The sequence below is a fragment of the Ixodes scapularis genome, unplaced genomic scaffold (genome assembly GCF_016920785.2).
Source record: "Ixodes scapularis isolate PalLabHiFi unplaced genomic scaffold, ASM1692078v2 PGA_scaffold2__306_contigs__length_199485367, whole genome shotgun sequence".
In the NCBI taxonomy this organism is placed as follows: Eukaryota; Metazoa; Arthropoda; class Arachnida; order Ixodida; family Ixodidae; genus Ixodes; species Ixodes scapularis.
In genome coordinates this window covers 51,723,141-51,739,092 of record NW_024609857.1, presented here as the reverse complement: position 1 = coordinate 51,739,092, position 15,952 = coordinate 51,723,141, and the positions used below count along the sequence as shown (strand labels likewise).

Below are 15,952 nucleotides of genomic sequence, written 5' to 3'. Positions count from 1 at the left end.
CGACGTATGTTTAGGCTTAGGAACGGCCAGAATCGGGTACGATCTTTAAAATGGGGTGAGCCCACCGCTCATTCTTTGTGACTTGAGCGAGATTAAGCAAAGCGAAAGCCGGTTGCACTACTCATTGGCAATGAAATTGGCTAATACTGCAGCGACCATGACGAATTTGCACCGAAGCGAGCGGAAAGGGCGCCGCCATGTTTGCCGACACAACCCGGCCCCAAGCACTTGGGGGGCCCCACGCTATTTCTCGAAATTCACGTTGGGGGCGCGAGCAAACCCAAAACCCCAAAAAGATTTTGGGTTCTACGCATGCGCAGTGCTGAGCCCCTATTTCTTTGGGGTCTAAAGCTTTGGGACACCCTATTATAAAACTCTCTATAACTGTCGTGCTGCTTCAGCTACAGGATGAGCTAAGAGCAAGCTACACCTACCAGCGTCGTGCCTGTGACCGGGGAATGGCCCCGTCGAGTTCGCAGATAATTCCATTGGGGAATATGATAGCCTGGTATTTGAGGGCGTGCACTCTCTTGTGATTATAGGTGCCCTCATGTGCGCTTTGCTTCGGGTGGAGACATCTGGCCATTTTGTTCCCACTTTTACATTTATTTTTTGTTCAGAAGCGCGTGAAAGAGCGTGTCCCTGCACGCGTCTGTGGCGCTGACTGTGCTATGGCGACATTTTGTTTTCGTCGATTTCTTTGTGCTTTCCCCGTGAGCGTGTGCTGTCGGCATCGGGTACTACAAAGGGTGGCATCAGTCTAAACAGAAGGTCATTGAGGCACCCTACTTGGGACCAGAGAAGTAAATCTTCTGATTCAGAGACGGTCGGCAGATGGGTCTTGCTGTGCCGTTCCAACTGGTGTTACCCTCCCTATTACTTGAACCGCAAGCCACAATAAAGTGTCGTTTCAGCGCAAATGTTTTGCGTTTTAATAAATTTTCACTGTTAAGAAGTTCGTTCGTTGTCCACAATGGCGCTGCATGCGAAAAAGGCGAGCGTGCCGCGTTGCGTCGTGACAAACCCTATTCTATAAGCACGCTGCGGGAGGTGTCGTTGCGTTGGGTACCCCAAAGCGTTGGGTTCCCCAAAGCGTTGGGGCCCCCTATTCTAAAACTCTCTAATGATGTCCATTTTCGCCCGTTTTCGGTTTCTGGTTCCATAGAGCTCCATGTATTCGAGAGTTCCGTCGGTCACCATTTCCTCATTGAAATTTTCAGAATATAACTTATAACTTTTGAATAAAATAGCGGTTCATGCTGAAACTTCGGCACCTGGTTCAGACATCTAGCGCTACCCTTGGGCAGAGAAAGAGCGTTCGGCGATGCATAGTTTACGTTTGCGGAGAAACAAACTCTGACAATATTTTTTTTCTTCGGGGACACCCCGTATAGTACGCCGTCATCTTTGATTTCGAGCTTGGAGCTTCTTTCGACTGCAGGAAACATGCATGACGACGTAGACGAAACGCACGACATTGGAATATGTATGTGTGCGATCGTTACCTCGCGTTCAACGGCTCAGTGTGTCTAAGTGCGCGACCACGTACCTACATCCCTCCAAGGACGCGACCATCTCGGCACGGAAGGAGCAGTCGAGAGCGTCTTCTTTTCTGCTCAGCCATTTCTCGAGCTCAATCCTGTTCGCATCAACCACGTCGCTAAGCACGATGTCCTTGAACTGGCGTGTGGCCGAAAGCACGTAGTTCACCGTGGGGCCAGCACCGACTTCCAGAAGTGTCTTTCCTTGCGCCAGATCTGTTCAAAAAACACGACGCTTAGGTGCCGCGAAAAGCCGCACACTTGACAGGCACATGAGAGAAGAGGAAGAGTGGAAGACGAAGGTTCAGATATAGAAGAAGAGGAAGAATCCGTTTAGCTGTGCACTAAAGAGAAAGAAGATTTTATTAAAATAGTTGCTAGTCCAGCGGTGTGTCTGCCTTTTTTGTTCATCTCTGCGTGTGTGTCCTTAAAACGTTCAGCTGGCACTTTAACAAGCTTGGGTATAGTTGATACCGCCAATTGAAAATTTTACAAGACGCTAACGCTTGAAATGCATGTGACAGAAACCGCGTCGCGGCGCTCCGCTGAGCGGCGTAAGCATAGTAACCGTTGCTGATATTGTAGAGTGGTGTCGCGGCATTCGGCCACGCCCAAGCATCGGTAGTGGTTTCTATGGCTACGCTACTCGGCGTAACCAGCAGATAATGATGTACATGTATCATTTTGTGGACAATGGAACAGCGCTAGAAATGTCGGTGATAGTGGCTTGTTAATAAAGGGATTTTCTGGTGCCCGTAACAATAATGCGTACTACATTATCACAGCTCCAACTCGACGATTCGATACCCCGGCGATCAAAATATTAAATGTTGACCAGTCCTTGATCAGAATTTAAACTTACGCCATTGTTAAGAAAAATACACAGGCATGGGCATTTATCGTACGTACAGAAATCACAAGTATGTTTTTAACATGGTCATAGCTGCGATTGGCGTGGAAAAAATACCCTCAATCTTTAAAAATAGCGCAAAAAAAGTTTTGCATGTTCCGAGTTCAGTACAGTTTTCGGTTGGTTACTGTACATGCGTTCCAGCCTTATCTTGGATTATCCAGCGCCTTAAGGCTGTCCACACCGTCGCATCGCGACGCGTTCAAGGTCCGGGAGGTCCCTGAGAAAGGCAGGACATGGCCTCTTATCTTCACGCTTCCTGCTTCGTGGTTGGTTCTTCGGCGTTCCTATCTGCCAATCCCGCAATCTCATTGGCTGCGGGGTGATACTGAGATGCCCTGCACTCGTCACGCCATGCTTTTCTTTGAGCTGTCAGTGACTGCATCTCGGCTAGCTACCGTCCATACAAAACTGCAATATTAGAGATAGAGAGTTTTGGCCATGAAGGTAGGAAGCTTCTCGAGGCGACATGATGCAACCATAGGTGAAGCCACTATACACTCGAAAAAATGTTTGTGCGTCTCCTTTCACGCAGAACACTCGGAGAGCCAATCAGCGCAACTTACGGGGGAAGCTCAGCGAATGACGATGTCGAAACATATGTTTAGACTAAAAAACGCAGTCTGAGTTGCGACATTAAGCATTGCGAAACGTCACGCTTGCATTGCTTAATGTCACAACTCAGACTGCGTTTCTTGGTCTAAACATATGTTTCGGCATCGTCATTCGCTGAGCTGCCTCTGTAAGTTGCTCTGATTGGCTGTCCGAGTGTTGTGCGTGAAAGTAGACTCACGGGCTTTTTTTAGAGTGACTATAGTGTGGTGGGACGCGCCCCCAACAATGACCAAAACCAAGAGACGCAATTGGACGAAAAGGAGAGCTCTCTGCTAGAACGTTCTCCTTTTCGTCCAATCACGTCTCTTGGTTTTGGTCATCGTTGGGGCCGTGTCCCTCCACACCTCTGGCTTCATCTCTGGTAGCCTCATGTCGCATCCAGAGTCTTTCTAACCCAACGGTTTTAGGAAACCGCTTTTGCAGATTCGATATGGTACGATGGGCCCTCCGGTACGGACTTCGCCTATGGGATTCAGCGCATGCGCAGTTCGTACCGGAGGGCCCATTGTACCGTATCGGATCTGCAAAAACGGTTCCCTAAAACAAAACATTTCTAAAACTCAAGACGGAGGCTACAAAGAGGGGACAAACACAAGAGACGTCTTGGCTGTGTTCCAAATCTTACTCAAATGGATCCGAGTTACTCCGGCGGGTCATGTCACGTGACAACACAGATTGAAAAGCGCTGGACGCGGGTAGGTTTTAGAACGCCAAGGTACAAAACCCTTACCCTGGAGCAGGGATGGGCAAAATACATGCAAATATGTATCGAAATACAAATATGAAATACTTCGTCAGAAATGTATTTAATTACAAATCTAATTACATTTCCAAAAAAGCATTTAAGTACAAGATACAAATACAACCAAATGTATTTGATCTCCTCCAAATACTTTTCCAAATACATTCCTCAAAATCTGCGTGAGCGACTTCAGGGCACCGGCAACGGGTTTCTCGGTATCTCATTTTAATTTTGCATCGCAGACTCGGGAGTTAGTGTGCGAGGCTCTAGTAACGTAGTAGAAATATAATCACAAAAAATGTAATCAGCTTGGACGTAATACGTGAAAAAAGTACAGAGCTTCAAGCAGATTTTTTTCTCGATTACATTTTGGTATAGACCAACAAAGAACCGGGACGACCAAGATGCGCAGCACTAGCTATAGAATTTTTTATTGTTGCAACTCGCACCAGTTACGAATATCTGGACGACCCGCGCATTTAGAACGTTCCAGGCAAAAATATGGATGGAAATCAAGCTGGAAAGCATCACACGTTGTCACGGGCACTTATTTAGCCAGCCTGCCTGTGAACGTCGATTTCGTCACTATTCTTGCCCTGGACTAGCACCGTAATCACAAAGTCACTAAACGCTTGTGCTTGATTGAGAGACACTGCATTCGGCGCAGAACGTAGTTTTCTTCCTGCTCTGGTCAGTGACAATAAATTTGAGGGATGTATTTTCGCCCACAAAATTGTATTTAATTACAATTGTATTTGAAATACCCACGTTTTAGTATTTAAATACACACTTCGAATACATTACCCAATTTGTAATTAAATACAAATGCAAAATACACAAAGTATTCAAAATACGTATTTCAAATACTTGTATTTGAAATACTGCTCATCCCTGTCCTGGAGTAAGATCGAGTAAATTTTGGAACACGGCCCTTGTGTTTGTCCCCCTTTTGTAGCCTACATCTTGGGTTTAAGGAATGTTTAACCTTAACCAGCTCTCCTGCCTTATTACGTTATCTTCAATCCCTAGAACCCTTTATTGTTTCCCACAACGGGTAGGGGAAGTCGCAAAAACTTTACGGTTTCCGGGACCCGCAACCCGGTTTTGTTTACACCTTCCTTCCGGTTGTAATAAGTCGCGCAGATTTCATGCATGAATATTTTATTTTTCTCATCCGAATGTTTGTGAGAAAAGCGCGTCAAGTGAACCTCGCCTGCCTCTTCTTACGCTCAAGCTTAGAGAGGCTCGCCAGCCCCCGGTTAACCCAAAGTTAGATTTTGCTCGTGACCGACAGGTCATCACCACATTTGGTAGATGGAAGTAGCTTGAATCGCCTTAACCTAATAATAATCTCTATTTGGACTCCTTCAGTCGCGGGTGGAGGGGCAAAAGGTAAACAAATTTTACCTGACGAGGCCCCACCGCCCTGTGCATAGCTCAGCAGCATACAGCAGTGAACGCAAAGAAAACTATGGTGTCAATATCGTGTCCACAAAACATTATTTTTATACAAAAAAAAACAGTAATAATAAAAGTACACACATATAAATAATAATATACATGATAAGGCAGTTCATAGAATTGACAGTAATAAATTGCTAGGAACTTTCGCTTACAAAGCAAAGTATCGTTTAAAAAGGATGAATACAGAAAACAAAAAAAAAAACGGATAATCAGCCCCATAAATAAACAGAAAATGATTAAATAAACAGTTTAACAACACTATTCATAAAATGGCAGGAAATAATGTTTCATATTTTCTTGAAGGAGAAAAGTGTAGTAGAACTTTTTATTTACTCAATGACATCGGGGTGGTTGTTCAGCTCGGGTATTTTGTAGGTTCGTAGTTTTGGTTTCATATAGATTTCGTTTCTCAGATTATATGGCGCTGTCTTTGGGTAGTAGGTCTCACTAAACGTATTTTCATCCCTGTTGTAGTCACTATATATACACATACCTGGTTAGCTCAATGTTATATTTAATTTAGGTTTCATCACTGCTTCATTCGCAGTGATGAAACGCGCGCAGATCATGAACTTGCGTCGCTTACCCTATTTTGGAGATATCTTTTGTCGATTGTTAACCCTCGTTTTTGTTTAAGTCATAGGTACTTGGTAATGGCAAAACATTAAACTCACATATATAAAAAAGGCGCGGATTAATAAAAAAAAAACGTAGTAACCCTTACTGTACTTATTAGATTGCTTTGGAAAGTAATGACATTCCTTGCGTGATTAGTGAGTAATAAAAGTAATCAGAGAATCACAACCATAAAATAATTCATAACAAGTGTATATGCTTCCAGCACAAGCCTAGACTTGTGCTGGAAGCATATATACTTGTTATGAATTAAAGATGCTTACAACGAAACTTTCTTCATGATGTAAACAGTATTCAATGCCGAGTGTCACCATAAGCCAGAACAAACATGCATGCATGCATCTGTGTTCGTGTTACAAAAAGACAGATGGTATGTTACCTTAAATATTTCTCGTTAAATCATCAAAGAGGCTACGAGAGCACAGAAGCGATAAACCGAGCCTACCTGAATAAAATATGCGGTGGATTTCTGTTTGCTGGTAAGTAGGAAGAATGCAGTCTTTACAAAAATTTATGTAAGTGTCCGGCTCGAAGTTCCGTTTGTAAGCCTCCCGCAATGCTTCTGACTGAACGCTGCTCATCACGTCTGTCTCGCAGTAATTGTAAACCTATGAGGGGAAAAAATCGGTTATAGCACGATCAATGTCACACAAAAATTTGTGATGAAGACGTTCTATTTTTTTAATAGAATGTTTAAAATTGTTATGATAGAGGAGCCATTTTACCAGAATGCATATGTTGCAATGGGAGAATTAAACTACTTTTTTTTTAAATTTTATTGGGACTTCTTTGGATCTTCCTTTTTCAACATTTGGGTGGCTGTATTTCAGCGTAGAAAAATAAAACTACATAAAGACTGTTATTATTAAGCGTTTGTGTAAAAGATTAGAAAGCTTAACATTAAAACAACTCACAATACAAGATTTTTTCTTTATATATATATATATATATATATATATATATATATATATAGAAAGCACGTATTTGGTGATTCAACCGTCACCAGTGATAGCGCACATGCATGCCTGCTCACCCTTTCCAGCTTACACTCTAAGTAAAATACCGTTTATTTGGGCTCAACTCTCTTCCGGCTACAATGCAGCCGTGTCCGCCCCTTTCCCCCCGAAATGAAAAGGCCGAATAAAACAAATCGTGCGTTTTCCCCATTTTTTTTTTTATTATTAATCTTGTTTTCAATTTTAAGACGTCTTCGCACGCGTCCTAGGGGGTGAGGAGACCTCCTTCCTCACCCTCAAGGACGAAAGCTCGGACGCCTAGGGTTCTCGGCGTCTCTTCCCCATCAAATAAAGGAGAGAGAAAATTTGGGAAAACGGACGATTCCTTCAATCCGGACTTTCCATTCCGGTGGAGCAAAACGCCAACACCACGCATTCTACTTAGAGTGTAGCATTCCAAATTTAATAGCTCAAACCTATGTTCAATAATAATTAAGTTATAAAAAAAACAACAAGCCGAAATTAGTGAAACATGCATGGCGTACTTATACTAATTTACAAGACAGAACATACATAAATGTTGCCTTAATGAAGAAATATATATATATATACTTCTCAGGCTCAAAAGTTTTTGCTCACGGCAAAGCCGTTCGATATAAAACGGCTAGAAATGAAATTCGGCACCAGAGTATAAGAAGTGTAAGTATTCTTACCTCACAGAAAATATCGAATTGCAGTACTAGGGCTAACGTCTTCTCCCCTGTGTACCAGACCTTAAATGCGTTAGAGCGTCAATGTATTACTCAGTGCAGCGGAAAAAGAAAACATCTGGATTTACGACGGCTGAGTTAAAAAAAGTAATGGTAGACTCGGTTTCATGACGCGCATCCTGTAAAACGTATTTCTATCTCTTGATGAGAGAATGTGGAACACCTGGGATATTTCGCTATGGTTGGGAGACACGAGTTGTGTTCGGTATTTTTTGCATGCTTTGGTAACGGTCGGTTTTTGTTTAATCAGCATCCGACTTGATCCAGTTGACAAAATATTTCCTTAGCAGTAATTTTGTTTAAGTTTTTGCGTGCAACTGCAGCGTAAACATATCAGACAAATTAAAATTGAACGATAAATAGTAAAACTACACATTTTATGTGCAAGTATTTACCAGCACATAAAAAACATTGACCGTAAAAAGTTAAAGGAGCGACGCAACAATTTTTGTACTTTGCGCAAATACCGCTTAAAACGGATCCATAACGCTAATGGCCTATGAAACACGCGTTCGTTCTTTACCCCACGCAACAGAAGTCCCAGAAAAAAATTTAAGAAAAACGAGCAGCGTTCATTCCCTCAACTCGGAGCCAGAACAAGCGGCCACGTGATCTGAAGCCGATTATATGCCGCCAGTGTTGATTATAGCCACGCGCTGGGGTTGGCAAAGCGCAGGACACGCGCTGAGTTTCAGACATTGTTATGGCTCGGCTGTTGTCGTCGTTGCAGCGATTGGACACGGGTCACAACCCGAATGCTTTTCGAGCTAGCAATTGTCACGAGCCCAAGTCGAGTGCCCACGCAATGCTCGGGTCCAATCTATGAACCTCATTCAAATATCGTCACTTGGGTGTACTGCGATCCCCGAGTTACGTCATCAAATTTTGCAAAGGAGAGATTGAATGAAAATGATCGCTTTTGTCCTTGAAATTACACCGCAACAAAGGAGTTTCTTGGCCAATGGCGTTGCGTCTGAGTATCCTTGAGTCCCAGGTGTGCCAGTAAGTTCGTATAGAGAGAAAAACATTCCAATTGAATATCGTTGCACAGCTCCTTTAAGTAAATCCGCCATAAAAAATAAATGACATACCACTGTGGCTGACTAGAGCGCTCCTATTTTGTACTGCTTGAAATACATTCTACACCTTACTAATCCAATGACAACGCGTCGTTTTTTCCCCTAAGTACTGCAGAGTAACAAAACATTTTTTTTATATGTGAATTAACGTTGTTGCTAATTGGAAGATTGTGGTCGTCTGTGTACGTACTTGATGTTTTTATTATTTCGTTTTAAAAATTTGCAGTGCCGGTTTGTTTAATCAGTATCCTTTTCCAGTCCCTTGCCCACCGTCTGAAACTTGCGGACTACAGTTACCTGCTCTAGTTCCTTCTTATCTCGGCAATCTGAATTGTTTTACGTTCGCATACGCTGCAATTATAACGATCACGTAGAAACGTTTCAGGTCATCTAACAAACAAACAAACAAACACAAATAGCTACCGCTGCCAGGAATGAAGTCCAAGCCTTCAACGTAACTTAAGTAAACTTATTACCAACTCGGCTGTGCTCGCAGCAGTATACGTTTCCATTTCGTCCATTTTAAGAAAGCAACATCCAAAAAGTTAGTTTGGGCAAGCCGAAACTGTAAACAAAAAAAACAATATCCAAGCAAACTCCGAGTGAAATGTTTGCAAGTGAAAAGTTAAATATTACTGACGGGATTATTGTTAAACTGGTATATTTTCGCATCAAGAACGTTTTAGCCAACCGTTACCGTCGTCCCGGTACAACGCCCAATAAGCTATTAGGTTTTTCTATCGGGAAGAACCGAAAGGCTACTTCAGCAAACCGTACTGCGACCATGGTGCGCAAAGGAAACCTTGACGCATACTTAGCGCGCTTCACGCTGACGAACTGTAAAATGAAGTCAATATTGGCAAAAGTGTCGTGTTACATTCGCAATACATTACATTCGTGATGCATTTGCTTAACAAGCAGTGGCATGAAGTTAGGTATTGTTGTTGTTGTTTTGTTTTTTTAACAAACAAAGGTGTTACGGCAGTTTGCAATTTGCATATAACAAAATCAGTCCACTATTGGAGATGAAAGAAAGAAATACAACGCGTTTGATTTCACTACATGCAATAAATAGAACTTCGGGCCCAGCATGCACATTCGAAAACTCCAAGCGCGGTTTGGGTTCAGCTCATTCGCTGTGGAGGCGACATTATTTTCGTGGGTGCGCACAGCGCTTGGGAATACGATACTCCAAAACTCTGCACTTTGAAACAGCCAGGGTGGAGAATAAAAATCAAAATGTTTTAAATGAATATTTAAATAAATATTTACATCATGATATAAAAGGCGATTTAAATCATACCAGTTTTACTATGATTATTAAAATAAAATCTTTCTCTCCAAAATAACCCCGAAAATAGTTTTTATTTGCCGATTGTCTATCATTTGATCCTTTCTTTGTGTATTTATATACTGAAATCAAACAATCCTCGAGCAAGAAATATTTATATTCAGCTTTATATAAAGAATCAGTGTTCTTCTGAGCAAATCGGAGCCTTAAACTTTCTTTCGACCTTCCACTTTATTGCTCAGTTATGTAACATCCAATTGCAAGCAAATCGGAACACAAATGAAATAAAATTAGAAAAGTAATATTCTATTGCAAGCCAATATTAACGCGCAAAAAAAAACAAAAACATTTTTTAACTAATAAAAAAAAACATAAAGCTGTTTTGTTTTAGTATGGTGCGGGTTACATCGATAAAAAGTTGTTATCCCGCAATATAAGTGTACAGTAATGATTTCTTCTGCATTGTTATCAGTGATCGGACGGATTGATAAATCAATCTGTCATGTTTAAAAATGCATGCAGTTAAGGGAGCGACTATTTTTCTAGCTGCGGTGTTTTAAACAAATTAATCAGATTTAAATCAAATAAATCTCCTTTACATAAAATTTTCAAAAATTCATTTTTTTCTTCACTCTGGAAACAGCTCTGTGGTTACGAATTTTATTTCCAGTGTAAATGCGAACACCATCTCACTGCCCGTGATTGCTTCAAACTAACAATTTCGATTAAATTGTGCACCTGCAGTGGTTGCAGCGCATCTGCAGCTGTAAATCCGCCACTACAAATACCTGCCCTGATTTAAAAAAAAAAAAAAAAAAAAAAAAAAAACGTCGGACGTGTACGTGTGTACAGTTGCCGTATTAAGGCTCCTGGAACGCGTTTTTTACTGGTGTGTTAACCGTGTCCTCAAAAGTGGTCCCTCAATTTCTGCCTGATGGCGTCATAGAAGTTTCATGTTGTCGCCGGCCACAATCCTGGAGGTGTGACTGCAGCAGAAGTTGATATGGCAGACGCCTGTTCTGCTGCAGGTTGCTCTTTAGGTTGACAGTCCCTTGAAGTTTCAGCAGCGAGGAGTAGGGACGCAGCGACAGCAGCAAAACTCGCGTCCCTACTCCTCCCTCCCCCCCCCCCCCCCCCCACCGCCCCCCACTTTTTTTTTTCTTTGGAACTTTTACGGGCAACAGCCAGGATCGTGCCATTCGACGGCATATGGCAGAGCCGTGTATACAGAGAGTATGGCCATTCATTGGGAAGTATAGGAGGCAAATCAGGATACGCCATTGGTCGAAAGCGGGCGGGGGTGTTCTAGGGGCGTCTTCACAAATTCGAATGTGGCCAACCAGAAGCCGGAAATATTACCCCGGCGGTGCCCTGCTGAAAAAAACCGTATACTTTTAGTACGGGTCCTACCCGTTTGGGTCATATGGTGTTATGGACATACAGGTCCCGTATTCAGTCGGGTCGGGTCGACCCGACTGAACCATGCTGTTTGTGGTTGGGTTGACCCGACCGTAGACACGGGTCGACCCGACCGTAGACACGGGTCGACCCGACCGTAGACACGGGTCGACCCGACCGTAGACACGGGTCGACCCGACCGTAGACGCGGGTCGACCCTACCGTAGACACGGGTCGACCCGACCGTAGACACGGGTTGACCTGACCGTAGACACTGGTCGACCTGACTGTAGACATGGGTTGACCCGACTGTAGACACGGGTCAACCCGACCTACGACACGGGTCGACCTGACTGTAGACACAGGTCAACCCGACTATAGACACAGGTCGACCTACGTAAACCAGCAGATACGGGTGCCATGCAATTCCTGTTCACAAAAGGTTAGCATCCCGAGACAGTACCACCTAGATAGGCAAGGCCCCCAGATCACTTTCATACCATCCTCACAGCGAGATTGGGTATGAGTGCTGTGACAGTGTTTGGGTTACACTTGTTTGGGTTACACAGCCCTAAACATATGGCCCCAACTTGTCTCCGAGCATCGAGCTAATGACGAACACAACGCCGTTTCTCCCGCAGCGGCCACTCGAGAAACTGCGCGTGACTTCTATTTTTGGCTTAGACAGGGGTCACCCCCGATCCCCCGGCGGACGCGCCGCGTCGAACTACTGAAGTTAAAATGCACCTAGGTCGGGACGCGCTACCTGAAAGGCCGGCTGAGGCATGGTTTTATAAAAACAATATTAATTGTTCCGCAAAACCTTGCGAACTAAAGATGATAAAAACATCACGCGCCCATCATTTGGTACTAAACTCCAATAAATTTCATACAAAAACAGTCTTTTTCGTTTGTTTTTACGCAAAACACGCTTTCAAAAACCTCAGAGTGACCACAGTACAGACAAATGATAATGGGTGGCGCTGTTGTCGCATTTAGCTTGGTCTCGGTGGACGCCAGCGGCCCAGGTTTCGACTGCGAGTTTCCCAACTGAGTGTTTTAGTAACGTTGCTCTGAGGCAAACAAAACAGAGACCTGTGATGTCGTAGTGCTGCTGCAGTCAAGATTGTCGTGACTATACTCACTCAAAGTTTCTTGAAATCAGTACCGTCTTTTCTGTGTCCAGATTGGTCATGAAAGTCGCATTGCAAAGATTAATTCTATTACGAATATGTGCTTTAGATGCTCTACGACAGGGGTGGCCAATCTTCGGCTCGCCGCATGCGGCTCTTCATTGGCCAAGTGATCTCGTAATCTGAGGACTCCCAAATTAAAATAGTTGGGACGAAACACTAAGCTTGTTGATGAAAACATTACAATAAGAAACAGGCGGCAAACATGACATGAAATACAATGTTGATCAGCTTTTCTAAGTAAGATCTGTTCAGAAGGGAACAAATTAGATGAAAACATCATCTCGATTTTAAAATTCGCTACTTTGCTGCCTTCCCACCTGCTAGGTTGAGGCAGCATCAATTTTGTGTGGCAACTTGTGTGAAATTCCCCTCTACTTAACAGAAAATGAAGGTAGACATTGATCAGATAGGAAACCAAAGCTCCCTGAAACATAGTTCCTGTATGTTTTCTAAACAATCAGTTATTGCAAAGGCCAAGAGAACAATATTCCCTCCTGTCACCCCCCCCCCCCCCCCCTTCCCAGTGCTGCTCTCGAAAAATTGACAATTTTGATTGCGGCTCTTGGACAGTGTAAGTTTGGCGACACCTGCTCTACAACCTTAAAACAACCTCGTGCGTAACGACATGACTGGAAAGCTGGCAGCAAACCTGAGTATCTTATTCTTGAGCAGCATTAAAAATAAAGGAGATTTGATGCTACAAATATCTTGTGGGGGCAGATTGAACAATAGATGGGTGAGTAAAAATTTCGACAATAAATACCTTTTCTGTGTCTCTTTATAAAGATCGGTGAAATTCCCTTTTTTGTACTTCTGATATATATCTTTTTGTTTTATACAGACTACAATTGCAGACATCCTTAATGCGTGCTCCACTTTTATGTAGATATTTTTATTTCATTGTCCCTAATTTGCTTTAAATTTGTAGAAACCAGGTGTATTAAAACATTTCCGTTTTTCGCGAGTCGCCGGCCTTTTCGCTTCAGTTCTTCGCCGCGGTATCACGAACTGATAAACGGCCACAGCTTTCCCGCTTATCAGTAGAGTTACCGGGTGACCGCCATGACTATCCGGTTCACCGGCTTAGCGCACCGGGCGACCGCTTTGCTTTCCTGGAGTTCCGGTAATGCCCGGTATGACCGGAGCCACAGTCCAATACACCAGTTAGGGCAACCGCTATGAAGCTACCGGGCTCCAGACTAAGTAAACCGGTCCCGGTAAAACACTCCGGGCCGTCGCTATGGCGTCACCGGGACACTGGACAACGTACACCGGTCCCGGTAAAGCTACTCCGGGCCGCCGCTATGACCGGAGCCACAGTCCGGTACACCAGTTAAGGCAACCGCTATGAGGCTACCGGGGCTCCGGGCTAAGTAAACCGGTCCCGGTAAAGCGCTCCGGGCCGCCGCTATGGCGTCACCGGGACTCCGGAGAACGGACACCGGTCCCGGTAAAGCTACTCCGGGCCGCCGCTATAATGCTATCGGGCCTCCGGTCTAAATATACCGGACCGGTATGATCCGGTATAACTTCATATGGGTTTTTTCAGTAGGGTGGTCGCGAAAAACAAACTTAATAAGTGCGTCGGAGTAACTCTGGTGATTGAAAATATGGTGCACGTGATGTTCCAATCACGGTCATCCAAAATCATGGTGGAAGAGCGCTACTAGCGGGACTATCGACATAATCCTTACGCCAGGCGGTCACACTCTGTCCAAGCAAAAGAGTTCGAGCGGCACATTCGTTTCTTACATTTCTTTGCATGATAATAGTCGAAACATCACGTGCACCCAATTTTCAACCATGAAGAGTTACTACATTTAACCCTTATCCTCTTATTCAAACTGTTTCTCGCTACCACCGCTAGGGGATCTTTTTTCTCAGCTTCTGGTTGGCCAAGCGAGCATGCCCAGTCATATCTGCATCTGGTGCACGCTCTGGCTCTGCCCGCTCCTTCTATTGACCAAACTCTCTCTATAAATGGCTCTCTATTGCACTCCGGCTTTTGTGACGTTATATTACAGTGTACTAGAATACTTGGGTAGTGTTGGGACCGGAGCGGCTCGGCAACGGGAGCTCGTGAGGACGCGTGTATTGACAGTTCGTGGCGGCGCTGTAGTCGAGTTATCCGGCTCGCGCAGCCCGCCTTTTTTTTTTTTCTTTTTTAGTTTTTTCTCTTTGAGCGGTGCATGTAGCGAAAGCTAGGAGCGCGAGCTCATAGCGTTGGCAGCTGCCCTTGGTGCACGGGAGCTCGTGCCGCCGAGATATGCCCTAGAGCAAGGAGCTCGCGCTTGTAGCCTTTCCTGCGGTGCAACACAAGGTGAAACAGAGTATAGGGCACGTAAAAAAAATCGGTATTTTCAAATCTTTTTTTTTTAATTTTTGCGGTAGGCAAAGAGTGAATGAAATGTTTGATGGGCCATGTTGCAATTGCAGCTTTAAAGGGAGCCATCATTAAAGGCCAACTTAATTTAAAAAGTTCGCGAACAAACAACGAGCTTTGGGCGAAAGTAACAAGGCGTTCGTTTTTGTTGTGTTTGTCCGTCCATTTTCGTTTCGTCCTCAAGCTTAATTATCTCTACCAACCCGCTCGTTCTGTCCTGAGATATTCATCGCTAAAATTTTGCCTTTCTTCACTTAATTAAAAAAACTGCGCGCTGAAACCGCAAATGAGGTTGTGCTGATATTGATGCGTAGAAGAACGACGCAGGTTGTTTCTGTCCCCTCGTCACTAACTCGACAGCGTTTCTTCGGTGGACTCGCCGGCGCCACACATCAAGACGACTAAGTTACTATTCTACGTATTATTTTCATAACGCGGTTTCTGAATCAAGCGAAGAAAGGCAAACTTTTACGATTAATTTTGCGAACCTCGTTGCTTTTTCGCGAATTGTCGAAATTGTATTTGCCTTCAATAATGACTCCTTTTAAAACTGCAATTGCACCATGGCCAATTAAGCCGTGAATAAACAAGTTAACTAACAGATCTTGGTTCATTATTAAACACTGCAACGGTTATTCACCCATTCATTGTCCACCGAACCCTACAGATATAACGAAAGAAGGCATCCACATATCTGCCACATCCTCTTTTTGTAAAATATGTAAAGTTCTGTAAAGAATAAAACAAAAACACCCTGAATGTCTGCGTGAACCAGATACGCCCCCTGTGGAACCATGGGTGTTTCCCTTCGAATACCCAGCTCAGGTGAGACTTACCTGGTTGTCAGAAAGCAGCTGTCGGGTAAATGTATTGTTCTGAGCGTGTAGGTTTCAGATGGTTTACCCTCAAGAGGATAATGCGCTGCATATTGTAACCATGTATGCGCTGCACATTGTAGCCATTATTTAAAT

The 15,952-nt window shown here is 43.8% G+C and overlaps 1 protein-coding gene across 1 annotated transcript in view; it reads right to left on the bottom strand.

The window, feature by feature from the left end:
- LOC115320258 (indolethylamine N-methyltransferase) overlaps nt 1-9,234 on the bottom strand; it is a 32,814-nt gene extending 23,580 nt beyond the window's left edge. The window contains exons 1-3 of the mRNA XM_040216877.1: nt 9,190-9,234; nt 6,354-6,516; nt 1,550-1,757 (exon numbers count right to left, since the gene is read on the bottom strand). Coding sequence (XP_040072811.1) covers nt 1,550-1,757; nt 6,354-6,516; nt 9,190-9,234 — 416 coding nt within the window. The remainder of the gene's footprint in view (nt 1-1,549; nt 1,758-6,353; nt 6,517-9,189) is intronic.
- Nucleotides 9,235-15,952: the final 6,718 nt, after the last annotated feature.